We start from the raw sequence: 24,148 nt of genomic DNA, 5'->3' as shown, positions 1-24,148 counted from the left end.
CGCAGTGCCTGTGCCAGACGTTCTTTCAGCCAGCTCATCCGCATTTGCCCGCATACCGTGGCACATTTATGATTTGTGAGAATCCCATTCGGAGAATTCCTTTGCTTTGAAAACTTGCATCTGAAGAAGTGATCCTTCCAGCTCTCTTAACAAATATATATTTTGTTGTCTTTTCCAGCAAAATGAAGCCAAATTGGATGAGATTTTGAAAGAGCTGAAATCTATAAAAGACACGATCACCAATCAAGACGAGCGCATTTCCAAGCTAGAACAGCAGATGGCGAAGATTGCAGACTGAGCGGAGGGCGAGAGCAGCGGCTGGCACACGCTGCCAGCCCTGAACACATTCCAGTTCCCAAGTTCGGCAAGCAGCAGCGTGCAGCATTCCAATACGAGCTTTCCTGTTCTCCTAAATTAACGTCAACGAAAGCGGATGATTAAAAGCCAAGCTTTTTAGTGAAAAGATTTTTTTTTCCTGATGTTTTAATGAATTATGTGACTGTGTCAAACAAGTCAAAAAGAATAAGTGCTACTTTTACAGTCTTTTTTCCAGATGTTATGAATTCTTGAAAACAAACCCCTTCTGACTTTCAATGTTGTGCCCAAATATCTTTTTTCTAGATTTAGGGACCAATGCCACATTGTTCTTAACCATTTTTTAAAGTTGCCAAAAACAAAAAAAAAAAACAAAGGTTGCTTTTTATTTTTCTTATTTGCCACTTTGCAGTATTTGTGTTTTAAATTTAAAGGGACGGCACTGTGTGTGTGTGCGTGTGTGTGCGCGCATGTGTGTGTGGTGGGTGTTTATACTGTTTAGAGAACAAAACTGAAGCTATTTTATATAAATCTTCGATTTTGAACAATCAGATCAGTTTCGTTTGCAGTGTGGCCAAGGCTGCTGCTGAGACCCCTCATAAATCCATGCTAGTTGACTTTCCTGCCTTGTGTTCTGGTCACTGTTTCCTGTTAGGTAGAAAACACGATTCCGAATGAGGTGATTCATGCCACAAAATGCCTTTTGCCCCTCTGCACCCTACAGAAATTTTAAACTAGCTTCATGTTGCTCTTTCAAAGTAATCCAGTGTTTTGGATTATTTTAGCCATGTCCAAATGGGCATGTTTTAGTTGCTGAGTTTGTTTTTATTTTAAGGCAAAAGTTACCTTAATGCAGAAAATGTTTTTACATTTATCCGTGGACTATAAAGTTTAGGGCGTGCAATGAAAGATAAATGCCAGTTTGCGAGCGGTGGGACATTCGCATGTAACCAGGTTCTCCCTTGTGTCCGTTTCAGCTGTATGCATTGCTGTAAATATTTGTTTCTGCACTAGAGCTGCAACACCAGGATCTTTGGCTCGTTTACTTTAAGAAGCTTTTAAAATTTGTGAGCTTGCAATTCTTTGGCCCCCAACTTTAGTGCTGCTGTTAGAAATTTCTGCCCTGACTTTGCTTCCAAAGCACCATTAGAAATAGCTAGGTGATTTTATAGTGACAGGTCTCCAGAAACGAAATTCCTCTGTTTTTTGGGTTTTTTTTCTCCCTCTATCATTCCTGCCTCGTTACCCCGCCCCTGCAGTAAAACTTTGCAGGAAATATTTTGTTCTCGGATCAGATAAGTGACCTTCATCTGAGGTGCACTGCAATCCCAGCCCTTTGGAGTGGAAGGGCTAGGGGAGGGTTATTCTTTTTTGGTCCCAGTTTGGAGAACTGATTTCTCATGCTGTCCTTTGAGATCCTCAGGTGAAAGACCCAGTGAGCTCACAGCACTCAATAGCGCATCTTGAAATTTCTTCTATGCCTCCACTCAGCAAACCTCTGCTCACTTGGCGTCTTCATTGTGAAAGGGGATGCCTGTGTTAGGAACGGGGCAAGCACAGCCTCCCAGCTGGGCCCTAGCCATGTCTGTAGGCCGCTTCCAGTGGTGGGAGCGGGATCCGTACCAGGCAAGCTGTGCCAGGTGTTTGGTTTTGCCTGTTTGCTGTATTGGTGCTGCTCATATCAGGACAGTCTATCCCAGCACTGTCTGGGAAATGTTTGCTACCCTTGTGAAATCCAAGTGTGGGCAAAGACTATCAGGGTGTCAGGATGAAGTCCGTTAGACCATCAGCTGATGGGCCTAAACTCCTCCCCCAGCTGGGGTTCAGTCCTTGAATCGGCTCACTGCCACGTTAGTGTGCATGCACATCTGCGTGCTTGGGAGCCGACACACCAGAGCACCGTTCCCACTGCCCAGCGGGAGCCCCTCCAGGAGGCTGCCTTTGAATGGGGGGGAACGGGCGTCCCGTCATCCAGGCTCAAGTGGTCTTTTTCCATTAGGTTAGCTAGAAATCCTCAAATTCTCCATTTTTCTAGTGTTTGCATGTTCAAAACTTACAGATTAAGGCTTCTCTGTTCCGGAAGGATGTCTGTGTTTGTGATAGAACGTGAAATCATACCGTTGGGACAGTTAAGTGAAGTTGTAGCTGGAGAGGCACAAGAACAGGATGTGAAAAGACAGAGAATGTGTTATAATTTCATAGCATGGAAGTTTCATAAAAGTGGTTTTTTTGTTTTAAGTGGTGAGCGCAACAGAAGGGACAAGTGTTCCTTGCCATGTGCATAGCTGGGGGGCGGGGGGTGGTGGAAATTACCACTAATGTTGGATTTGCAGTCCAGACACTCTGGGTTATTTGAATGTTTGGTGATGTTTTTGTATTGCAGTAAATGGCTGAGATGATGTGTATTTTTTTTTTTTAAAACAAAACCAAACATAACGCTCCCCAAAATGATGATCTCTGTGTTGATTTGTATGTGTGGCTTCAGGGCTGTGTGCTTGGGGACCTCTTGTTTTTTTCTAATTGGAGGGAAATCCGTTTCTGAAATGCTGGATTGAAATGCCCAGATAGGGTTGGTGTGTGGTAGATGGTCTGAGGAGGGTGGAGAAAAGTCCACCTTGATTTTTAGTTTACAGCTTGTATTTTATTTAAATGAACTGATGATGCCTAGCCAGGCTCAAACAGAGTCAGTGCCTGAAGCTTTTTGTAGCCGTGATATCCCAGAAGAGAACCAGCGAAGTCCTGAGAGATGCGCTCTTATAGAGCGGCCATAGTATCTGTCCAAATATTTGCTTCCATTTTCAAAAGATAAAAGTCATTGATTACAAACTTCCTCTGTTTGTTTTTTCTTTGACTCCGTGTTCTGCGCGGACCGCTTCCTGGTGAGCGGGTCGCGGCGAGGGCCAGCTGGGACGGAGATTTCCGTGTAAGCAGCCGCTCAGGAAAGCATAGGATGCCCTCAGTGGGCAAATGTTGTATTTTTGGTGCGCCTGAGTCCCCTCCTGGGACGTGTCCCTGCGGGTGGAGCAGGCCTGGAGCAGGGTTCGGGGGTGCTGGGCACGGTGGGAGCCCTGTGCGAAGCAGCCGGGCTCTGCAGTGTCCGCACCGTCTTGGCGTGGTGGGAAGGAGCTTCAGCGGCCGGGTGGTCCTGCAGACCCAGCACGGGTCTGGGCCGAGACCTCTCCGCTGCAGCTGCTCTCGCTGGCGCCGCTGGTAGAAGCCGGCGTCTCCAGGACTGCTGCCTTTCCCTCCTGACGCCGGTAGCTACCGGCGGAGCGAGAGGGGCTTGCTCAGCGTTAGCCATGGGTGAGTGAAAAGCCAGCAGTGGTGCCATGCCCGTGCCCCAAAGAGCAGCGCCTGGCAGGCACAGGTACGAGGCTGGGCCAGAAAGGCAGGCAAAGGCCGGGGGCAGCCGAGGGGGTGGATTTGCAGGAGCTCTTTCCGGTTCCTCTTTCACAGTTGCTAGCGGCAATGGTGACAAACCCCCCCGATGCCACCGTAAAGCAGCGGCTGGCCCGGCTTGATGCCTGCCTGCCCGCAGGCTGCCCTGCGCCGCCGGCAGCCGAAGCTTCGCGGCGGCTCGCCGGCTGCGGGCCCCTCCAAGCGTTGCGACGGTGCCATCCGCTCCCTTAACAGCAAGCGGAAGCCGCTTGCCCACAGGTCTGGGTTTCTCCGTTCCCTGTCGCGACCCCGTCGAAGGGGTCCCGGGACACCGCGGGAGCAGGAGCAGGCTCCGCGAGTCCCTGCGGCCTCTTGTGCCGGGGTTGGTGCTGGGTGGCTAAGCTCCGTCAGCAGATGACTTCCCGTTTCACGGTTACCTGGTTTATTAAACGATGCTGCCGCCGGTAACCGCAGCAATACGAACCTAAATGCACGGGACTGGGGCCGGGAGGTGTCCGTCCTCTGTGGCTCCTCCACCCCTTGTCCTCTGTGCCCAGGAGAGCCGGGGCCGGGCCCCGGGTCTCCGTGCGCGCCTGCAGGCGATTCCCTGCAAGCCAGCGATCGTACTCACCTGGATGCGCTGCTGGGGCTCCCTGAAGGCAGCGAGAGCGGCGCGAGGCGTCCCGGAGGACCCGGACCGCCCGCGGGCCTGCGTTTGGGCTCGGGCCACTCGTTCTACCTTTCCCCGATGGAATCGACTTTGAGCTTGCTGCAAAGACCCAAGAAATCTTGTTATGGCAGAAAAAGAGCAGGCTGCGAAGAGTGTTGCTGAACTGGTGCGGTTCGGAGTGCGGTCCCCGGCGCGCTGGCCCAGCCCCTGGGGCTGCGGCGCGTTTCACGTCTGCCCTGAGCCGCGTCCCTGTGTGCTCTGACGCCCTGCCCGGCCCCGGCCTTGAAAGCAGCACCGCGGGCCGCGGCTGGCCGGACCTGCACACGGTGCGGGCACGCTCTCACCGCAGGGACGCTCCCGCGGAGGGGATGCTCCTGCGGCAGGGACGCTCCCGCGGAGGGGATGCTCCTGCGGCAGGGATGCTCCCGCGGAGGGGGTGCTCCGACGCGCCTTGCGTGCGCCCCGAGCCGGCGGCCTGCAGCAGGGCTACATCTTCCCTGCTTGCTTGCCCCGGCCTGAGCCGCGGGGCGAGCTGCCTCCTGCCCAGGGTCGGGCCCACGGCGGCGGAGGAGGCGTTTGGGTGCCGAGCTCCCCGGGGGGCAGCGCTGCCCCACGGAGGGGCCTCTGCAGGTGCAGATTCGGGAGCGGGGGGTCTGGGGCAGAGCATCCTTGCTGGGCTCAAGGGCGACCTTGGGAAAAGGTGATGGGAACCGGAGTGCGGGGCAGGTCAGCGGCCAGGGCAGGGGGGGACGGGGACGAGCCCAGGGCGTTGGCGGAGGATGTGCTCTCGCAGCACCCGCCCCGGGCTCGTGCTCCTCACCAGGCGCTTGCGGTCAGGGCAGGCGATTTCCGAGCTGCTGCACCGCGACGCTCCCCGCCCCGGCCGCCCTCCCCGAAAGCTCCTCCGCGGGGAGGCCGGTCGCTGCTCCACCACCTTCCCGGCTCGAGCAGCAGCCACATCGCGGCCCCGGCACGGCGGAGGGCGGCAGGCGGCCCCCGGCCCCCCAGGCTGCTGGTCCCCCGGTGCCGCCCTTCACCGCCGCGACCGCAGCGGCTCTTCCGCCCGCCGGCTTCCTGCCCGGCCCAGGTAGCGAGGCGCAGGCGGAGGGAGGCCCGCGACGGTGCCGCTGCCTGCGGAGGCCGCTCGAGGCAGCGCCGGGCGTCGAGCTCCCATGCCGGCACCGCCGGACCCTCGGCCATGACGCTCGCCGGACGCTTGCCTTCCCGCGCAGGTGAGCCCGACAGCGGTGCTCGGGGGCCCCTCGGGATGCACCTGGGTGCCCCGGGCAGGATGCCACCGGCAGCACCTAAAACGCAGGGTTTAGCAAGGCGGGTGGGTGCTGCGCGGGTGCCGGGGCCCCCTGGGGCTGGGGGGCGAAGAGCTCGCTGGCCGTTAACCCTTGGGACCGTCCGTGGGGGGACTGGGTGCTGGACAGGCACGAGGGACAGGGCGCTCCGGGTGGCTTTTCTGGTGCACCCGAGCAGGGGGGCAGGCTTTTCGGATGTACCCCCCGGTGGCTGGGAGCCCGCTCTGGCTGGGATGGTGCCGGAGGAGGAAGAGGAGGAGGAAGGCAGCCTGGGGCCGGCGGGAGGGGGCCGCTTCGATCCGAAGCGGGTGCAACACACCGCTGCGATTTCATTTCTGCAAGCGGCGTCATCCTGCAACCGCCCGGCCCGGCCCTGGCGCGTCTCTATCGCCGCTCGTTTCCCATTTCCAGGCGCTGAACTTCCTCCGCTTTGTCTTTCAGAAGCGGCGCCGTTTGGGGGGGGGGGCCGAGCTGGGGGCCCGGGGCGGGTGGGCGCACAGCGGGGCGGCTGCTCCCCGTGGCTCACCCGCCGCCCGTGCTCTCTCCCGCAGGACCGATGGCTCCGCGCGGCGCCGTGCTGCTGCCGCTGCTGCTGCCGCTGCTGCTGCTGCCGCCGCTGCTGCTGGGCGCGCTGCGGGCGCGCGGGGCCGGGCCGCCGCTGCCGGGCCGCGGGGAGCCAGCCGGCCCGCTCTGGCTGTGGGCGACGGCCGCCGAGCAGGAGGGCGACCACAAGCTCCCACCGCTCGCCCGCAGGAAGAGGGACGACGGCGGGTGGCCGCCCAACGCCACCGACGTGATGGCCGGGTACCACAGCAGCACCGTGGCGGTGGCTGCCCGTGGCCGGAGCGATTCCCCGGAGGCGGCCTGGCTGCCCAGCTCGGCGGTGCCCAGCACCAACGGCAGCCTCCCGCCCGCGTTTGCAGCCCTGAGCACCACGGCGGATCCCCTGGACGAAACCGACCCCCCCGACGCCGACCTGCTGCCCAGCTCGGCGGCGCCCAGCACCAACGGCAGCCTCCCGCCCGCGTTTGCAGCCCTGAGCACCACGGCGGATCCCCTGGACGAAACCGACCCCCCCGACGCCGACCTGCTGCCCAGCTCGGCGGCGCCCAGCACCAACGGCAGCGGGCAGCGGGAGCGCTCGTCCCCCGCGCCGGGCTCGGCCGGGACCGGGGCGTACGGCAAACCCGGGGCTCCGGCTGCGCCAACGGGGCCGGGACAGCGGGACGCGGCGGAGGCGGGCGAGACGCCCTGGGAGGGAGGCACCGACGTCCTCATGGGCAAGTGCCTGCTGGCCATCTGCATCCTGGCGCTGGTGGCCGCCACCTTCATCGTCTGCACGGCGGCGCTGGGCACCCTGCTGTGGCGGCAGCGGCAGCGGGCGGCCGGCCGCCGGCTCAGCCGCACCGAGATGGTGTGCATCTCCTCGCTGCTGCCCGACGGTGAGCCCGCCGCCAACGGCGCCCGGCCCGGCCCCGCCAAGCGCCCCAAGGCGCTGCCGGAGACGGGCTCCGAGGCGGAGGGCGACAACCTGACGCTGAGCAGCTTCCTGCCCGAGCACGCCTGAGCGGCGGCCGCGCTGCCATCCGGAGCCGCCGGCGGCCCGCGCGCCCGGCTGGGCCGGCAGCCGCCGCTCCGCATGCTGCCGGGCCCCGACCCGGCACCCGTCGGCCTGCGCGGAGCAGCGGCGCCGGGCGAGCGGGAAGGTGTCCTCCGCCGCCTCCCGTCTGGGTTTTAACTTATACTACCGCGCGTGGGAAAAGCAGCTTTCTGTGTAAGCGGTCCCTGCTCGATGCTCCTTTCCCAGACCGAGCCCCATTAAAGCACCTCCTGTTTTCTGTACGTGGTGGTCTGTCTGCAGCGGGCACGGGGACTGCGGCTCTCGCTGTGTCACCCAGCACCGCGTCCTGTGCAGCGCCATGTCCCGTGCAGCGCCATGTCCCGTGCAGCGCCGTGCCCCATACAACACCGCATCCCGTGCAGCGCCATGTCCCGTGCAGCGCCGTGCCCCATACAGCACCACATCCCGTGCAGCGCCATGTCCCGTGCAGCGCCGTGCCCCATACAGCACCACATCCCGTGCAGCGCCGTGCCCCATACAGCACCACATCCCGTGCAGCACTGCATCCCATGCAGTGCCATGTCCCGTGCAGCGCCGTGCCCTATACAGCACCGCATCCCGTGCAGCGCCGTGCCCCATACAGCACCGCATCCCATACAGCACCGCATCCCGTGCAGCGCTGTGTCCCGTGCAGCACCGTGCCCCATACAGCACCGCATCCCGTGCAGCACCGTGCCCCATACAGCACCGCATCCCGTGCAGCACTGCATCCCATGCAGTGCCATGTCCCGTGCAGCGCCGTGCCCTATACAGCACCGCATCCCGTGCAGCGCCATGTCCCGTGCAGCACCGTACCCCATACAGCACCGCATCCCGTGCAGTGCCATGTCCCGTGCAGCACCGTACCCCATACAGCACCGCATCCCGTGCAGTGCCATGTCCCGTGCAGCACCGTGCCCCATACAGCACCGCATCCCGTGCAGCGCCATGTCCCGTGCAGCGCCGTGCCCCATACAGCACCGCATCCCGTGCAGCGCCATGTCCCGTGCAGCACCGTGCCCCATACAGCACCACATCCCGTGCAGCACGGCATCGCATGCAGCGCCGCATCCTGTGCAGAGCCAGCGGCAGGCGCCCGCGCACATGCCCCCATGGAAACTCCTGTTCTTCCCCCCCGGCAGCAGCTGGCGGAGGGGAAGGGGGACCCGGCTGCGACAGCCCCGCTCAGGCGGCAGCAGCGAAACGAGCTGGCGGTGCTGGGGCGAGGGGAGGCGGTGGGTGCCCCAGGGCTGGCGGGTTGGTTTGCAGCCCCCTGCCCGCCGCATCGGGGCTGGTGCCTCCCGCTCAGGGGCCCAGAAAGGGCGGCCGTGCTGCAGCGGAAACGCTGAAGCCGCTCCGGGAACAATGTGTTCCTGTGCCGCGGCTGACTGCAGCGAGGTGAGACGGTGCCTGCGGGGCCAGTTGGCTCCCTCGGGGCGGTGCTGAGCACCGCTGCTGCCTCTTGGCACTGCCCTGTCCCCAAACGCCACCAGGCACTGCGAGACCACAAAGCCCCAGGGCTCGTCCTGTCCCCCCGGGGAAGGAAGGGTGGCTGCAGATGCTCGACCGTGCGGGCACGGCTTTATCCAAGGCTGTGCCCAGCCGGTGCGTGGCTGGGGACGGGGGGAGCAATCCTGTCCGTCTTCCACCTGGGGAGCAGCTGGGGGGAGGGAGCTGGCCGGGAGCAGCCACTGAGGGTCCCCCCTCTCCTGTGTGCTCCGAAAGGGTGAAGCAGACGCCCGGGCACACGAGTTTGCTCCTGGGAATTGCAGGTTTGCTCCCAGGACACGTGAGTTTGCTCCTGGGAATTGCAGGTTTGCTCCCAGGACACGTGAGTTTGCTCCTGGGAATTGCAGGTTTGCTCCCAGGACATTCGGGTTTGCTCGAGGCCCCCCCCAGGCCGCCTTGCCCATGCAGCTCCGTGGGGCTGCCTCCATCCCCTGTCGCAGCCTCTTCTCCAGGCTCCCAGTTCCCTGCTGCTGGGACTCTGCTGCTCCTCCAGCTCCCAGGCCTGCGGCAGGAGCCACCAGAGGGAGCACAGGAATAGCACGGTGTGTCCCTGCCCGAGCCGGGCTCAGCATCCCCGTCCCTGCGTCCCCATCCCTGCCCGAGCTGGGCTCAGCATCCCCGTCCCTGCGTCCCCATCCCTGCCCGAGCTGGGATCAGCATCCCCGTCCCCGCGTCCCCATCCCTGCCCGAGCCGGGCTCAGCATCCCCGTCCCCGCGTCCCCATCCCTGCCCGAGCTGGGCTCAGCATCCCCGTCCCCGCGTCCCCATCCCTGCCCGAGCTGGGCTCAGCATCCCCGTCCCCGCGTCCCCATCCCTGCCCGAGCTGGGCTCAGCATCCCCGTCCCCGCGTCCCCATCCCTGCCCGAGCTGGGCTCAGCGTCCCCGTCCCCGCGTCCCCATCCCTGCCCGAGCCGGGCTCAGCGTCCCCGTCCCCGCGTCCCCATCCCTGCCCGAGCCGGGCTCAGTGTCCCCGTCCCTGCGTCCCCATCCCTGCCCGAGCCGGGCTCAGCGTCCCCGTCCCTGCGTCCCCATCCCGGCCCGAGCTCTGCCTGGGCACCATGGTGCTCCCCAGGTGCCGGTGCTGCCCGCGGCGGAGGAGCTGCCGCAGAGGCCGGCTGGGCGCTCCCAGCTCCAGCAGCACCTCGCCGTGCGGCGTCCCAAACCACCGGCGGCACCGACCGCAGCCCTGCACCCAGCCCGGGCCCCGGCGGGCGCCCAAAGCACCCAGCCCTCGGGCCACGGAGGAGGCACAGCGCCGGTGTTTCCAGCCCGGCAGCAGCGGCTTTGCCCGACGAAGGGGGCTCGGCCCCAGCGGAGCGGAGGGGCCCGGGCTTCGGCAGCGCGGCCGGGAGCTTTCCCCAGGCGGAGGGCTGCCAGCGGGTGCCGAGCTGTGCTGAGACGCGCCGGGTCCCCGCGGCAGCCCCTGCGTTTCGGCAGGGCAGGGGTCCTGCCGGGGGGGCCGCCGGCGGGCGCCCCGCAGCCCTGCACTGGTGGCCGGCTGTTTACATTCGCGCCGTGGCCCCCGCTCCCGCCTGCTCGGCCTCGACGCTCGCGGCCGAGCCCCCTGCCGCCGCGGGAAGCCCGGGGGCTGCCGACGGCGCCGGTGCTGCAGGCACACCTGCAGCCGGCCCTGCTGCAAGGGCGGCACACCGCCCCCCCGCCACGTTTTTGCGGGCAGTTTTGGGGAGCGGGGGGGCGAGCAGCCCCTGTGCAGCAGGACACCGTCTTCCCCAGGGTTTTTCGGCTCCAACGCGGCCGCCTCCAGCCCCTTTCAGCCCCAAAGGCTTTGCCAGCCGGCAGGCGGGTTGTGCTGCGCGAGGAGCCTGGCAGCGGTGGGACCAAACGTGCCCCCCGGGCCCGGCGCTCGCGGGTGGCCGCCCGGGGTGGACCACGTCCCAGCCCGGCGCCGGGCTGCTGCCGGCGGCTCCCTGCAGCTCTCAGGCCAGCCCCGGCGGTGTTTCGCCGGCGCGGCAAAGCACCAGCCCAGCGGAGCAAATTACAAGCCGAGGGGAGCCAAAATGTCTCTAATTGCAAGTTAGGGTTGAGGCTGGCTCTGCCCAGCAGCCCGCAGCGCCGAGCCCTGCCGGCCCCACGTTTCATCTGCCCTAAATTACAAAGCGTGGCCCTGGCAGCGCGGCCCTGCCCCGCGCCGAGGGGCTGAGCCGGCCCAGCCGCAGCAAAAACGGCATCGCAACGGCAGGGGCGTGCTGGGGCCCGGGCAGCTCCGCACCTCGGCCACCTCCCCGGGGAGCCAGGAGGGAGGGAGACCCTGGGCAAGGAGGGAGGAAGATCCCAGCAGGGAGGGATGGAGACCTTGGGCAAGGAGGGATGGAGACCCTGGGCAAGGAGGGAGGAAGATCCCAGCGGGGAGGGATGGAGACCTTGGGCAAGGAGGGATGGAGACCCTGGGCAAGGAGGGAGGAAGATCCCAGCAGGGAGGGATGGAGACCTTGGGCAAGGAGGGATGGAGACTCTGGGCAAGGAGGGATGGAGACCCTGGACAAGGAGGGAGGAAGATCCCACCGGGGAGGGATGGAGACCTTGGGCAAGGGGGGAGGGAGACCCTGGGCAAGGAGGGATGGAGACCCTGGGCAAGGAGGGAGGGAGACCCTGGGCAAGGAGGGAGGAAGATCCCACCGGGGAGGGATGGAGACCTTGGGCAAGGAGGGATGGAGACCCTGGGCAAGGAGGGAGGAAGATCCCACTGGGGTGGATGGAGACCCTGGGCAAGGAGGGAGGGAGACCCTGGGCAAGGAGGGATGGAGACCCTGGGCAAGGAGGGAGGAAGATCCCACTGGGGTGGACGGAGACCCTGGACAAGGAGGGAGGGAGACCCTGGGCAAGGAGGGATGGAGACCCTGGACAAGGAGGGAGGAAGATCCCACCAGGGAGGGATGGAGACCTTGGGCAAGCAGGGAGGGAGACCTTGGGCAAGGAGGGATGGAGACCCTGGGCAAGGAGGGAGGAAGATCCCACCGGGGAGGGATGGAGACCTTGGGCAAGCAGGGAGGGAGACCTTGGACAAGGAGGGAGGGAGTCCCACTGGGGTGGACGGAGACCCTGGGCAAGGAGGGAGGGAGATCCTGGGCAAAGAGGGAGGGAGGTCACACCAGGGAGGGATGGAGACCCTGGGCAAGGAGGGATGGAGATCCTGCCGGGGAGGGATGGACCCTCCATCCAGGGTGGACAGAGCCCCCTCCGATACACCCTGGGAGGCCGAGGTGGAGGCAGAGCATCCGGCTCCCCGGCCTCGCCGCCAGCGCTCCTTCTGGCGCCCCCGGACGCAGCGCGAGGGGAACGGTGCAGACCCCGCGCCTACACGCTGCAAACGTGCAGCGGAGGAAGGAGATTCGGGTGCCCCAGCGGCGACACGCCACCGGTGGGCTTTGGGCCAGGTCAGCCCGACCCGCTCCGTGCCGCTGGCGCCCGGCCGCCCCGCTGCGTTTTGCAACATGGCGCCGGCGGTGGTGACGAGGGCGGGGGGGGGGGGGGTCCGGCTCCGGACACCCGCGCCGCGCCGCCCCGCCAGCTGCAGCCGGCTGCTCCCTGAGATCACGGGGAATTCACAGCCCGGAGCGGGCGCAGGCGCAACGGGCCGGGAGCGGCAAGGCGACGCCAGCGGGGCGGGCGGCTCGGAGCCCCCTTCGCCCTCCCCGGCGCCGGGGCTGCACGCGACGCTGCAGCGGGCCTGGCCGATTCCCCGGCAGGGGCGCGAACGCAAAAAAAAACCAGCCCCTCGCTCCCCGGTTAACGGGAGCAAATCCTTTAAAACCTGCGCAGACGTCGCGGGTGCTGGGGGGGGGGGATGCTGCTAATTCGGGGCACGGAAAAGCCGCGCGGGCAGCTGCGGGGAGCAGGCCCGCTGCACGCCGTTGCGAAGGGCGGACGCATCGTTTCTGGAAGCAACGGCTCTGATTGCATTTGGCGACACGGGTGAAATCCGAAACCCGCCGGTTTCCCTCCCGCTTCCCGCGGGACGGAGGGCGGCAGCGGCAGCAGCAGCAGCGTGGGGCCCCCGCTGCCCTCGCCCGCCGCCGCGCCGGGGACGCCAGCCGGGCCGGGGACGCTGCCCAGCGTCGGTTCGGCCGATGGCTTTTTTCGGGGGGGGGGATTTTTTTGGAAGGTCCCTCGGGTTGGGGGGGGGGGGTGGGAAATAGCAAGCGGATGAGGTCACCCGCAGACAGTTGCGAACGCGTCTTGAGCAACGTCAGCCGCTGCGGCAGGCGGAGGGGCGCTCGCCGGCTGGGGGGGGGGGGGCCGGGGTGCCGTCGAGCCGGGGCACGGGGGGGGGGGCGGCGTGGGGCCGGGGTTGTGATGCCCCACGGCCCCCCACGGCCCCACGGCCCCGGCGGGCGCTGGCCGAGCCCCGCGGGCCGCGCGCAGCCCCGTGCCAAAGCCTCCGGGGCGACTGACTCCGCTTAGGCCGTATCCCAAGCCGGGACATCCCGCTTTCCTTCCCGGCGCGCTCACGCCCCGGCGGGGCGGCGAGGGTTGGGGATTGCACCGGGAGCCGAGGACAGGGTCCGGCGAGCGGGGCCGCCGGCGCCCCCGGCCCAGCTCAGCCACGCGGCCGGCGGCCCATGGTGGGGGGGGGTCTTAGCTCCATCCTTGGGGGGGTAAATAAAGCCTTTGCAATCAATCCCCCCCCCCCGCCTCCTCGCTTGCAGCCGGGGCGTTTGCGCGGCGCGGACGGCGGAGAGCTGCCTTGGCTGGAAGGGGCGAGAGGCCGAAAAAGGCCCCTGGCCGCCCCGGCGGCCGCTGGCGCGTGGGACGGCGGGAGGGAGCGGGGGGAGGCCTCCCCCCACCCCCGGCTCCATCCCCAAACCGGCCCTAATGAGAACAAGCTGGCCAGCGGCGCTCGCATCCCGCGAGCTCGGGGCGGAGGAGCGGCAGGAGCGGGAGGAGGAGGAGGAGGAGGAGGAGGAGGAGGAGGAGGGCTTCAGGCTGGACTCCGGCACGCGCCCTTCCCCGGGAAGGCGGCAGAAAGGGGGCGAGAGGCGAGGGGCGCGGGACGGGCCGCCCTCGGTCCCGCCGGCCCCGCGCACCCCTCGGGGGGGGCAGGCAGACGTCGCCGCGGCTGGTGAGGTGAGGTCTGTGTGGTCGTCGTCGTGCCCCCACCCCAAACCCCGGCGAGCTCGGCTCGACCCTCTCCCTCCCCATCGGAGGATGCTGCGCCTCGAGCACCCCAGCTCCCGCCGCCCCCCGGGAGCCCGGCGGAGGGCAGCGGGCTCCGCTGTCCCGCCGCCCGCCGGGCGGGGACTTTTCGGGAAGGAGCCCGGCCATCCCCTCGGCCCCTGCGGGGTTTTCGGGGCAGAGGGCCTCCTCGGCGGGCGCATCCGTCGGCGGGCCGAGGAGGAGGAGGAGGAGGGAGGGACGCGGAGGCGGCGCGCGCGGGGGCCCCACCGGCGGGGAGGACGCGGGCGCCCCCGTCCTGCCCCGTTCACGACGTCGCCGTCCCTCGGCCCCCCCCCCCCACCACCACCCCGCTCCGGCCGCGGAGGGCGAAGGCGTCCCGGGCGGCGGCGACGGCCGCGTCCTCGAGCCGCCGCTTCCCCGCCAGCGACGCACCGGGGAGCGGGGACGGCGGCGGCTCGGCGGGCGCCCGGGAGCCGCCCCGGCCTTCCCTCCGCTCCGCGATTTCTGCGCTCGGTTTTAATGCAAACCAGATTTGGCAGCGGGGAGAGAGGCGGGAAGCGGAGCGCTGCCGCCCCGCGCGACACCGCTGCCCTTTGGGTTGGGATGTGGGGGGAAACCCCAGGACGGAGCCGGGCAAGAAGCCGTTTCGCCTCCCGTGCAAAACCCCCCCAGGGCAGGAGCCGGCGGTGGGAGCGCCGGAGCCGCTGGGCGCCGTTACGTGGCGCGTCGCAGCCCCGTGGCCGGCGCAGGGCGGCAGGACGCGGCCGGGCGCAGACTTTGCCCGATGCCCCGGCGCGCTGGCCGCCTGCCGCGCGTTTGGCCTGCAAAGGGGGCGGCGGCGGGGGGGGGGTGGGAATGGGGACGGACGACTATTTTTAGCGGCGCTGGAGCTGGGAATCGTCCACGCGGGGAATAACGGTGGGGAAACGCCGTTGGTGACGGGGCGGGGGGGCTGGGCCTGCTGCCGCCGAGTCAAAGTTTCCATCGAAAGAAAGGAAAAAAAACCCAAAAAAACAGTTTTTCAGGAGTTTATTAATCGGACAAACGGGCGCTGCTCGCGGCCAGCTCCTTGCACCGGGCGCCTCGGCCGGCACGCACGCAGGCTCGTCGCTAAATCCAGCCGGTTTCCAGCTGCTTGCAGTGCACAGCGGGGCGAGGAGCGTGCAAAGCGTTGCTGCGGGGAAGGGGAACCCAAACCTCGCTTTCTTATTTATTTATTTATTTTTGGCTTTCTTTAAGAGAAATGCAACCCGGTAAACCCATGACGCCAGCTGTAACACCTCTGCTTCCCCGCAGGCAGAGCCGGAGCGGAGGATGGTGCCGCGGCTGGCGCTGGGCGCCCTGCTGCTGGCGGCGGCGGCGGGGCCGGCGGCGGCGGCCGTGGGGCTGAGCGACGCCGGGGGCAGCGGGGACGGCGAGGAGGCGTCCGCGTCGTCCGCCGCCCCGGCCGCCAGCCCCACGGCCTGGCCCACGGCGGCGGTGAGCGAGGCGGCGGCGGTGCCCGGCACGGCGGCCGGCGGCCTGGCCGCCTTCCTGCGGGAGTACGTGCTGCTGGCGGCCGTGGTGGGCTCCCTGGCGCTCGTGCTGCTCTTCATCGTCTGCGCCGCCCTCCTCGTCCGCCGGCAGCACAAGGCGGCCGCCTACTACCCCTCCTCCTTCCCCAAGAAGAAGTACGTGGACCAGCGCGACAAGGCCGGCGGCGCCAGGGCCTTCAGCGAGGTGCCCGACAAGGCCCCCGACCCCCGGGCCGAGGAGCCCGTCGACGGCGCCCGCCAGCTCCAGGCCGACATCCTCGCCGCCGCCCAGAGCCTGCGCCCGCCCGGCGCCCGCGCCGAGGCCAAGCCCCCCGCCGGGGCCGACGCCGCCGCCGTCGAGGGGGTCCCCGCCGGCGGCCAGGGCTGCCCCGGCGTCTAGGGCCGCCGCCCTCCTGCCCGTGTCCCGTGGAGGCACGGCGCCATTTTGTTTTTCAGGGTACGTGGGCGGTGGAGGCGGCCCCCCCCCGCTGCCGCCCCGCCACCGTCGTCCTCCTCCTCCTCCTCCGGCCGCCCGCCATCGCTTGGTCGCCGCCCGGGCCGCGGCGGTGGGGAAGGGCCCCGGCAGCGGGGTGAAGGCCCGTCGCCGCTTTATCCTCGCGGATCCCAGGGAGCCGGAGGGACGCTTCGCCTGGCGGGGGGACGCGACGGGGCGCGGAGGAGACCCCGGGGTCCCTCGCCGCCGCGCCAGGCCCCCCCCAGTGCGCTCCCTTGCGAGTGTCGTTATTTTCTTTTTTTTTCCCCCCTCATTATCGAATGAAGGACTTCTGGCCGAGGCACGGCACCCCTCTCCCCGCGGGTGGACGGGGACGGCGCCCTCCCCGCCGAGCCGGACGCTCCCACCCGAACCGCAACCTCAGGCTTTGTGCCTGCCCTGGCAAAGGCTTTGTTGATATTTATGACTTTCTGTGGTTATTTTGGTTTTTTTGGGGGGGGGGGTGGGTGGGGGGAACGACCTCCTGACGTCCCGAAGGCCGGCGGAGGGGGACGCTTCGCTGGAGCTCGGCCAGGGCCACGGCCGCCCCGTGGAGGCGGCAGCCTGACGCCCGGCGGGTTCGTATTCGCTCGGGGTCTCCATCGGGGGGGGGGGGACAAAAGAAGGGAAAACCTGAGCCAGGCCTTGCCCAGCCGACGGCGGGGAGGAGGGACGCGGCGCTCGTGGCCAGGAGCCGGCCTTGCGGTTTTATGCCCCAAATGTCACAGACCCCCTTCCAAAAAGCCCAACGAGCTGAATGGCCATCAGTTGGAGGTGGAGTTTCGTCCGGTTTTCCTAACCCCCCCCTTCGGCTAGTAATAAAGACATTTCCTATGCAAATTCCCTCTTTTTTTTTTTTTTCCCCCTCTGTGTGTGTGTGTGTGTGTGTGTGTGTGTGTGTGTGTGTGTGTGTCTCCACGGCTTTTGGAAAAGCGAGCGGGTGAGTCACGGCCTCGGCACGGTCCTTTCCAAAGCAGGCAGCAAAATGTTTTGCTTAGGGGGCCGATTAAGGGATTCTTCCTCTTTCTATAACCCACAAAACTGTGTGTTCCTTTGGGGGCAGCTGCTCTTTCAGGGCCCTCCCGTTTTCGCGCTGGTGTTTGGGCTCAGCCCGGCTCCGGCTCCCGGAGGGATTTTGGGGGTGGGGGGGGATTCCCTGCCCTGGTGTTTAGCGGCCTGGCCTTGCTTTAGCAAAGATTATCTTTGCTAGCGAAACCCTGGGAGCCGGGGGGGGGGGGTGCAGTTATCATTTGCAAAAATCTGCACTCAGCTGTGCGCTTTCTGAGAAACTTTTATCTTGAGAAACTCGGCAGCGCCCGTGGCAGAAGCAACTTTCACCACGGCTTTCTCGTGCAGGGCTTTGGCAAGCCGTGCTGCTCCCGCGAAGCCGGGGCCGGCGCAAGCGGCAGGCTGTGCGCGTGCCACCGCCGTCTCCCTGCACCCCAGTATCCCCACATCTCTTTATCCCCCTCTCCCTCTACCCCCTATTCCCACATCCTTGTATCCCTACGCCCCCCACATCCCTGCATTCCCTTTATCGCTGCACCCCCAGATCCCTGCACCCCCAGCCCCGTGCATCCCCCCCATCCTTGCCCTTGCCTGGGGGACAGCCTTTTGCAGGGGCTCCAGCCTGCTCCCCCCTCCCCCCGCCCTGGGTCTCTGCCCCCCCAGCATCCCGGCCGGGGTCGCTGCCCTCGCGGCACCCACCGCGGGGCAGCCGGGACCCTGCCCGGGGCCGAGCCCACGCCGGCACGGCCTCTCCAGCTGGCCCCCGCGCCGGTGCTATCGCCCATGGCGGATTCCGTCCCGGGGGCTCCTCTGAGCACAATGAGCCCATTCTGCCCCCAAAGCAGACGTGGGCGTCTGAAACTTCCCTATTTTCTTTGCTGCGAAACCGCAGGGCCGCTCGCAGGGAGCGACGCACGTTCCTCGCTGCAGCAGGGCGCAGCGGCGGCCGGCCCGGCCGAGGGCCGCGGCCGCAGCCCAGCGGCGGCGTGGGGAAAGCGCCCAGCCGGGGACCCACAAAAGTTGCCCTGTGACAGTGATGAACCCTGCTAACCAGGACATGTTTCCTGCTTTGCATTTTGGGGCATTAAAAAAAAAAAAAAAACACAAAGCTGGGGACAGAGATATGAGAATGAGCCACTTCTTATTTTTAAGTGTGTTGGTTTTAATGCAGTTGTGAAACGCTCTAGGTACAAAAAAAAAAAGGCAGGCAAGGGTTTTTTTGGAGTATTTGGTTCTATTTTAAAGCTACATGAGCAGGCAATGTTTTCAAATGCATTTTTCATTTTGTTTTGGAAAGCTATGGAAACATGTCCCTGGAAAACAGCAATCACTGCAAGGCCCAGGAGAGCGCGGTGGCCTGGAGACCAGCGGGCAAAGCCATGCCAGATCACTGCAAAGCATTTAATGTTCGAACGCTGGGTGTTCACACTTTTAAACCAATATCCTGTTTGCCAAGATCTGTCTGTAGCCAAGATTATAAACAAGCATCTTGCTGAATACGGTTTTTAACAGTTGAAATCAAAGCACAGGGGTTTTTTTAACGAGCAAAAAGGAAACGAGTGCCGTTGTTGGGATGGTGAAGCTGGAGGTCTGGGCAAAGCGAGCGTGCTCCCGCCGGAGGGGCTGCAGGAGCAAGAACAGGGCTCTCGTGGGCTGAAGCTCTTTGCCGCACGAAGCAAATGCCAAAAGAAGCGGGGCTGGTGGGGAGAGCCCTGCCCTGGTGTGGCACCAGGGCATCCTGCTGCGAGAGGTGCTGGTGACCAGCAGAAAAACTGGAAGAGCCAGCTGCTCTGTTGCATATTTACTGTTGCATTTACTTACAATTTTACATGGATGTGTTTATTGTAACAGAAATATTTAATGTCAGTATTTACTTATGTCTTATTTTTAAAGTGGCCAGGTCTCATGAGTGCATGCTGCAGCACTGATACCTGGATCACACCCCACTGGAGTGGGGGCACAGGGAAAAGAGGCTGAGGGCAGAGCTGCTGGCGTCCTTGGGAAGTTTCATGCGCTGGGGACTGCGTGGGCTCTTTCCCTGTGTGGTATTACCAGCCTCTCCTCTGCCTTGCTGTGGAAACCCAGGGGGCCCCCAACATCCTCAGTCTCCCCACGACCCACTCCTCTGCCTGAGCTGTGAACAGCAGGAGCGCTCAGGAGACAGATCTGCTGGACCACGTCTTTAAGACTTTCCTTCCACAAACGAAGGGAAGCCAACCCTGAAACTGCAGCAGGCCATAGAGACTGTCGGAAATATCACAACAAAAATCTCTTACCCCAGAGAAGCAGCAGGATCTATTTTCTCTAATGACCTGGGTAAATGGAGCATTGGTCACTAGCTCATAAGGGAAGGGCAGAAGGGGACATGCAGCAGCATAGATGAAAGGGTATTGAAGATGAAACCTTTTAATTTGGAAACTGATGGTTAATTAAGCCAAATTAAGTACAATTAAAAGGGCATAAAACAGCCTGCGTGAACTTCACAGTGATCAGCTACTTATTATCTGAGGGAAGCAGAGCATACATGCTGAATGCTGCCATTTCAGAGTGTAACCTTCCCCAGGAAGCAGCAGGATGTACTTATGCAACAGCATACTTAGCAAATGCAAGGACTAAATCTTTTAAAAGATGCTCCAGAACTAAGACTGTTCCTCTGACTGAAGTTTAAAGAAAAGCATTTGTCCTGGTGGCATGTGAGCAGAAATAATACCTGTTAACGCCCTGGGTCTACTTCTGATGTGGCTGGCTTCAAGAGATGTGACCTGGAAGTGTCATTGGGATCCTTTGTGCCAGGCACCGGAGCACCCAAACAGCCACATCTGTTAGAAACCGAAGCTGAGAACAAACCACATGGAAGGCGGTACAGGAGCTTGCCCGCTCGGTGCTCACGTTGAGCTGCGGGCTGCCCCTTGCTGTCTGCTCTCTCTCCAACAGACGTGCTCGCACCCGTCCCTTTTTCCAGCAGAGCTGAAGGGTGCAGAAGCAGAACCCAGGAGGGCAAGGAAAGGTAGAGCAGGGGACACCCTCAGACCTCAGTGGCTGCACTGCTTCTTCTTCACTGCCTGGCCTTGGTGGGTACTAGGGCATACACCGATTTGGCCACGCTCTTCAGGCCCCTTTAGTACCGAGGGAGATGAGCATCAAAACATTGCTGCTTTGCTGGAATCTTGTTTTTCCATTTTCCATTCGGGACAGCCTTTCAGAAGTTAAACAGAAAAGGAAAAAAAGACAGTTCTGCTTCCACCGCCACAAAGTGGCACTTTTAGCCTCGGCCTGTTGTTATGACAGGATTGAAAGGGTCTTCAGGAACTGTAGTCACAGCGTTCATTCCCCGTGAAGGCACTCATTTCAGTACACACAAGCACTTTTTGGAGCTGTGGCTCCCGAGTCAGTATTCGCTGCATCTCCCATGAGCGTATTTTCACTGCCCCCTAGTGCCTGTTCCTGCCCTCCCCCTTCAGCGTTGAACTGTCCCAGTACCTCCCAGAGAGGAGGAACTGAGCACAGGAGAAAGCACATGAGAGGGAACAGGTCTGATTGTGAAATGAAACTTCCGACACAGCTGTAGTTTGCAGACAGATGAACTGCCTCACATTTGTATACTGCATTGATATATAAATTGACCTGCAGTTCTTACATAAATATTAAGACCAAGGCAACGTTCCCACTAAACTCTGTAAAACATTAGGCAAAACTATACATCTTCCAAAAAGTGCAGCCATTCCAGCACTGGAACACCAGAATTTTCACTTCTGAGAGAAGCCACTATAGCTGTCTGCAGTTAAGCAGTCTCCTTCACCCAAATATTTCCAAGAATAGTCACGATAGGATACAGACTGCTGAAATACCCACATTCCAGTCACTTAAGCACTACAAGTGTCTTAACACACATGGAACAGTGACACATTGTGCGTAAGTTGTGCGTATCTTACAGCTTCATTTAGTAGTGCACAGGATCCTACTAATAGCTAGAGTAATTGCACTGCAAATTTAAGTGGAATGAGAACAAGCTCTACAGTCAGTTTAGGCATTGTTTGCTTTCTTCTCCGACTCTTCTTTCTTTGGATCCTGCTTCAGCTTGTAATCAGCCAAGGCGGCCTTGATTGCATCTTCAGCCAACACTACAAAGAAAACAAAACGAGGCCTTACAACTATTTCAAGAGAGGCGAGAAGTCATTTTGAACACAATATGCAGTAAAACCAGCAGCAGTAAACCCCACAGAAGTTAGCGTAGGAGTTTGAGAACAGGGTCAGTATTTTAGAAGCAGACAGTCAGGAGTCAGACCTTTTATTGTCACCAGTCTTCTGAGCTACACAAAACCCAAAAGATGACAGACTTGGAAACTTGTAATGTCACCCCAAAGCCCGAATATAAGCTACTTTCTCTTGCAGGCCAGCCTCAGTTGTTCCAGGTACAGGTATTTGATTTGGACAATAACATTTGGAAGCATCTGTGCTATTGCCAGAAGTCTTATTCCCACAAACTTGTCTTTGGACTTTAATAGCTTAGTCCTTTACTTACTAGAGCAGTGCAGTTTGACTGGAGGAAGGCAAAGTTCTTTAGCAATATCTGTATTCCTGATCTTCAAAGCTTCATCAACCTGAAACATACAGTTAGTGTGAAGATACTAGTCATCTGATAAATAATACAGGCTCCAAACGTATTTGTGAGAAGAGCGCTTTAAGGCTCCAGAGGCCAACAGAATCCACAAAGAATATCTCAACTGCCCCTGGCAGCAAAGGACGCTGGACAACACGCTAACACGAGAAAGACCCTCAACATCTATCCAGTTTTCTTCTGTGCCAGCCAAGTAACAATCTCAAGGAATGCCTCAAGCCAAGCAGCAGTGTTAACTAACCAAAACATGCTAGTGTTATGGACTGAACATGACTAAGGAATTGTTTTAAGTTTGTTTACCTTTTCCGCACAATACTGAAACCCATGAACTCACCAAAAAAAAAAGGGGGTAAGTAATCTGAAAAATGTGGTTTTAAAAGTTTTTTTCCAGATCTTGCAATCTGTTTTTCTTGCTGTATAATCCACAAAGCGTTTCTCTGCAAATTAGTGCAGGTTCTTGGAGGAGACAGCTACTGCCCCAGAAGCCAGGCCACTGACAAGGACAGAGTTCTCAGGCACAGCTTTCTAAGCTAGTACATTACATAGCACCACTTCTCCAGAGCGCTTTCCAGGCCTCCGCTTCTTCGGTGGCCCCAACACAGTGGGGCTTGAAACTTCAAACGCTTTCCACGGCACTGCCTCCACAGAGACCCTTACCGTTTTCCCTTTAACCCACTCCGTAGCCAGCGAACTGGAAGCGATGGCCGATCCGCAGCCGAACGTCTTGAAACGGGCATCGATGATCTTCCCGTTCTCGTCCACCTCCACCTGCGGGAACGTCGGCAGCAGCACCTCAGGGGCCGGCTCTGCCTCACCGGGCACCCCTGAACCACCCCTGGGGGGGGGGGGGGGGGGCAGCACCTGACTCACACCCATCCCCGGGGGAGCAGCGACAAGCCCTGCCTGGGCTCGGGGCGGGGGGGGGACAGACAGGACCAGGCCCGTCCCTGGGGCAGGCCAAACTGCAGCAGGCCTCGCTGCGGCCGAGGAGCCCCAAGGTCACAAGTCGGGGGGGGGGGGGGGGGGGGAAGAGGAGAAAAGAAGGGAAAGAGAAGAGAAGGGGAGGGGGGGAAAGGGGGGGGAAAGAGAAGAGAAGGGGGGGAAGGGGGGGGAAGGGGGGGAAAAGAGAAGAGAAGGGGGGAAAGGGGGGGGAAGGGGGGGAAGGGGGGGAAAAGAGAAGAGAAGGGGGGAAGGGGGGGAAGGGGGGGGAAGGGGGGGAAAAGAGAAGAGAAGGGGGGGAAGGGGGGGAAAAGAGAAGAGAAGGGGGGGAAGGGGGGGAAAAGAGAAGAGAAGGGGGGGAAGGGGGGGAAAAGAGAAGAGAAGGGGGGGAAGGGGGGGGAAGGGGGGGAAAAGAGAAGAGAAGGGGGGAAGGGGGGGGAAGGGGGGGAAAAGAGAAGAGAAGGGGGAAGGGGGGGGAAGGGGGGGAAAAGAGAAGGGGGAAGGGGGGGGAAGGGGGGGAAAAGAGAAGAGAAGGGGGAAGGGGGGGAAGGGGGGGAAAGGGGAAGGGGGGAAAGGGGGGGGGAAAGGGGGGGCCCTCCCCTCCCGCTCACCTGGAGCTTCATGACGTCCCCGCAGGCGGGGGCGCCCACCAGGCCGGTGCCCACGTTCTTGGCGTTGCGGTCGAGCGAGCCGACGTTGCGCGGGTTCTCGTAGTGGTCCACCACCTGCGGGCGGGCACCGCGTCACCAAAGCCCGTCGCCGCGGCGGCGGCGGCCCTCCTCCCCCCCACCCCGGTCCCGTCCCGTTGCCCCTCACCTTCTTGTGGTAGCCCAACCTCGCCGCCGCCTCGCCGCGCCCGGGCCGCAGCAGCGCGGCCCCCGCCGCCCTCAGCGCCGCCATCTTGGTCCGCGCGGGGGCGGGTCGCGCCGCGCCGCCCTTTTATCGTGTGGCGGCGGGAGGGGGCGGGGCCGCGGGGCGCTGCGCGGGCGGCCGCGCTCCTCACGGGCCTGGGCCAGCGGCCTGGCAGAAGCGGGGCGGGCGGGCCGTGCCTGGCGGCTCCCGGCGAGCCCCTTCCCCTCTCGGCTGTCGTCTCTCCCCGGACGCTGGCTCTGGCCCACGCTTCGGTGCACCCCCCCCCCAAGTACTCAGCCGACGGTTACGTTGCCGGCGGTTCCCCCAGCCCCTCCGCGCCCCCTCGCAGGAGGCTCCTCAGGTGCCGTCAGGTCGCCCCGTCCGCCGCTGTTTCCGCGGCATGGCGGGGCTGGTGCCGGGAGAGGCGCGCGGTGTGGCAGCCTGGCGGAGGGCGCGGGGGACGCGTGCTCGGGCAAGATAGGCGGCCGAGCCCACGCGAACGTTATCTGGCCGCCTCGGGCAGCGCGCCGGTGATGTAACCCGGACGCGAGGAAAGCCATCTCGTAAACAGAGGGAACGCTTTGGGCCGTCTTCAAGAACCCTAACGCTGTCACTAAAACGGATGAACAGTAGCTCGGGGTGTTTTTTTTTTTTTATTTTTTCGGCCGCGAAGTGTGGCGCAGCAGCCGTTGGCGGCCGGGGCGGGGTTGGGCTCCCCGCCAGCCACCGCCACACTCAACATGGCGGACCGGCGGCGCACGCGCGCTCCGGGCCCGCGCCGACCTTCTCGGAGGCCCCCCGGCGGCCAG

The 24,148-nt window shown here is 63.1% G+C and overlaps 4 protein-coding genes and 1 long non-coding RNA gene across 8 annotated transcripts in view; 3 read left to right on the top strand and 2 right to left on the bottom strand.

Annotated features, from left to right (window-relative positions):
- Nucleotides 1–3,141, top strand: part of CORO1C (coronin 1C) — a 66,142-nt gene extending 63,001 nt beyond the window's left edge. For 3 of the 4 annotated variants that reach the window (XM_009682988.2, XM_009682985.2, XM_009682987.2), the window contains exon 11: nt 179–708. In XM_009682988.2, the coding sequence (XP_009681283.1) occupies nt 179–298 (120 nt within the window). In that variant the 3' untranslated portion in view covers nt 299–708. Of the gene's footprint in view, nt 1–178 lie in introns of all 4 variants that reach the window. The other variant, XM_068911655.1, reaches the window with a different exon arrangement.
- LOC138061433 (uncharacterized) lies at nt 460–5,316 on the bottom strand. The gene is made up of 2 exons (XR_011135185.1): nt 5,184–5,316; nt 460–4,462 (listed from the first exon to the last, which is right to left on the bottom strand). It is a non-coding gene; the product is annotated as an uncharacterized lncRNA (long non-coding RNA).
- On the top strand, nt 5,268–7,512 carry SELPLG (selectin P ligand). The gene is made up of 2 exons (XM_068911657.1): nt 5,268–5,595; nt 6,222–7,512. The coding sequence occupies exons 1-2, from the start codon at nt 5,562–5,564 to the stop codon at nt 7,235–7,237; spliced, it is 1,050 nt and encodes a 349-aa protein (XP_068767758.1). The 5' UTR covers nt 5,268–5,561; the 3' UTR covers nt 7,238–7,512.
- A 6,100-nt stretch (nt 7,513–13,612) lies between these two features.
- On the top strand, nt 13,613–16,753 carry TMEM119 (transmembrane protein 119). Its single transcript, XM_068911511.1, has 2 exons — nt 13,613–13,864; nt 15,212–16,753. The coding sequence occupies exons 1-2, from the start codon at nt 13,613–13,615 to the stop codon at nt 15,827–15,829; spliced, it is 870 nt and encodes a 289-aa protein (XP_068767612.1). The 3' UTR covers nt 15,830–16,753.
- Nucleotides 16,754–20,495: 3,742 nt separating this feature from the next.
- On the bottom strand, nt 20,496–23,435 carry ISCU (iron-sulfur cluster assembly enzyme). The gene is made up of 5 exons (XM_068911419.1): nt 23,304–23,435; nt 23,099–23,212; nt 22,206–22,316; nt 21,453–21,531; nt 20,496–21,051 (listed from the first exon to the last, which is right to left on the bottom strand). Exons 1-5 carry the CDS (start codon nt 23,385–23,387, stop codon nt 20,954–20,956), a joined length of 486 nt encoding a protein of 161 aa, XP_068767520.1. The 5' UTR covers nt 23,388–23,435; the 3' UTR covers nt 20,496–20,953.
- Nucleotides 23,436–24,148: the final 713 nt, after the last annotated feature.

This window comes from Struthio camelus, chromosome 17 (assembly GCF_040807025.1).
Source record: "Struthio camelus isolate bStrCam1 chromosome 17, bStrCam1.hap1, whole genome shotgun sequence".
Classification (NCBI taxonomy): domain Eukaryota; kingdom Metazoa; phylum Chordata; class Aves; order Struthioniformes; family Struthionidae; genus Struthio; species Struthio camelus.
The sequence above is the reverse complement of the archived record's forward strand: the minus strand, read 5'-3'. Positions and strand labels throughout refer to the sequence as shown.

Coding starts and splice junctions, on each gene's coding strand:
- SELPLG (XM_068911657.1), top strand. CDS start 5,562: ATGACGCTCGCCGGACGCTTGCCTTCCCGCGCAG. Junction 5,596..6,221: donor ACGCTTGCCTTCCCGCGCAG/GTGAGCCCGACA, acceptor TCTCTCCCGCAG/GACCGATGGCTCCGCGCGGC.
- ISCU (XM_068911419.1), bottom strand. CDS start 23,387: ATGGCGGCGCTGAGGGCGGCGGGGGCCGCGCTGCTGCGGCCCGGGCGC. Junction 21,532..22,205: donor AGTGGGTTAAAGGGAAAACG/GTAAGGGTCTCT, acceptor TGTATGTTTCAG/GTTGATGAAGCTTTGAAGAT. Junction 21,052..21,452: donor AGTCAAACTGCACTGCTCTA/GTAAGTAAAGGA, acceptor TTTTCTTTGTAG/TGTTGGCTGAAGATGCAATC.
- TMEM119 (XM_068911511.1), top strand. CDS start 13,613: ATGAGAACAAGCTGGCCAGCGGCGCTCGCATCCCGCGAGCTCGGGGCG. Junction 13,865..15,211: donor ACGTCGCCGCGGCTGGTGAG/GTGAGGTCTGTG, acceptor GCTTCCCCGCAG/GCAGAGCCGGAGCGGAGGAT.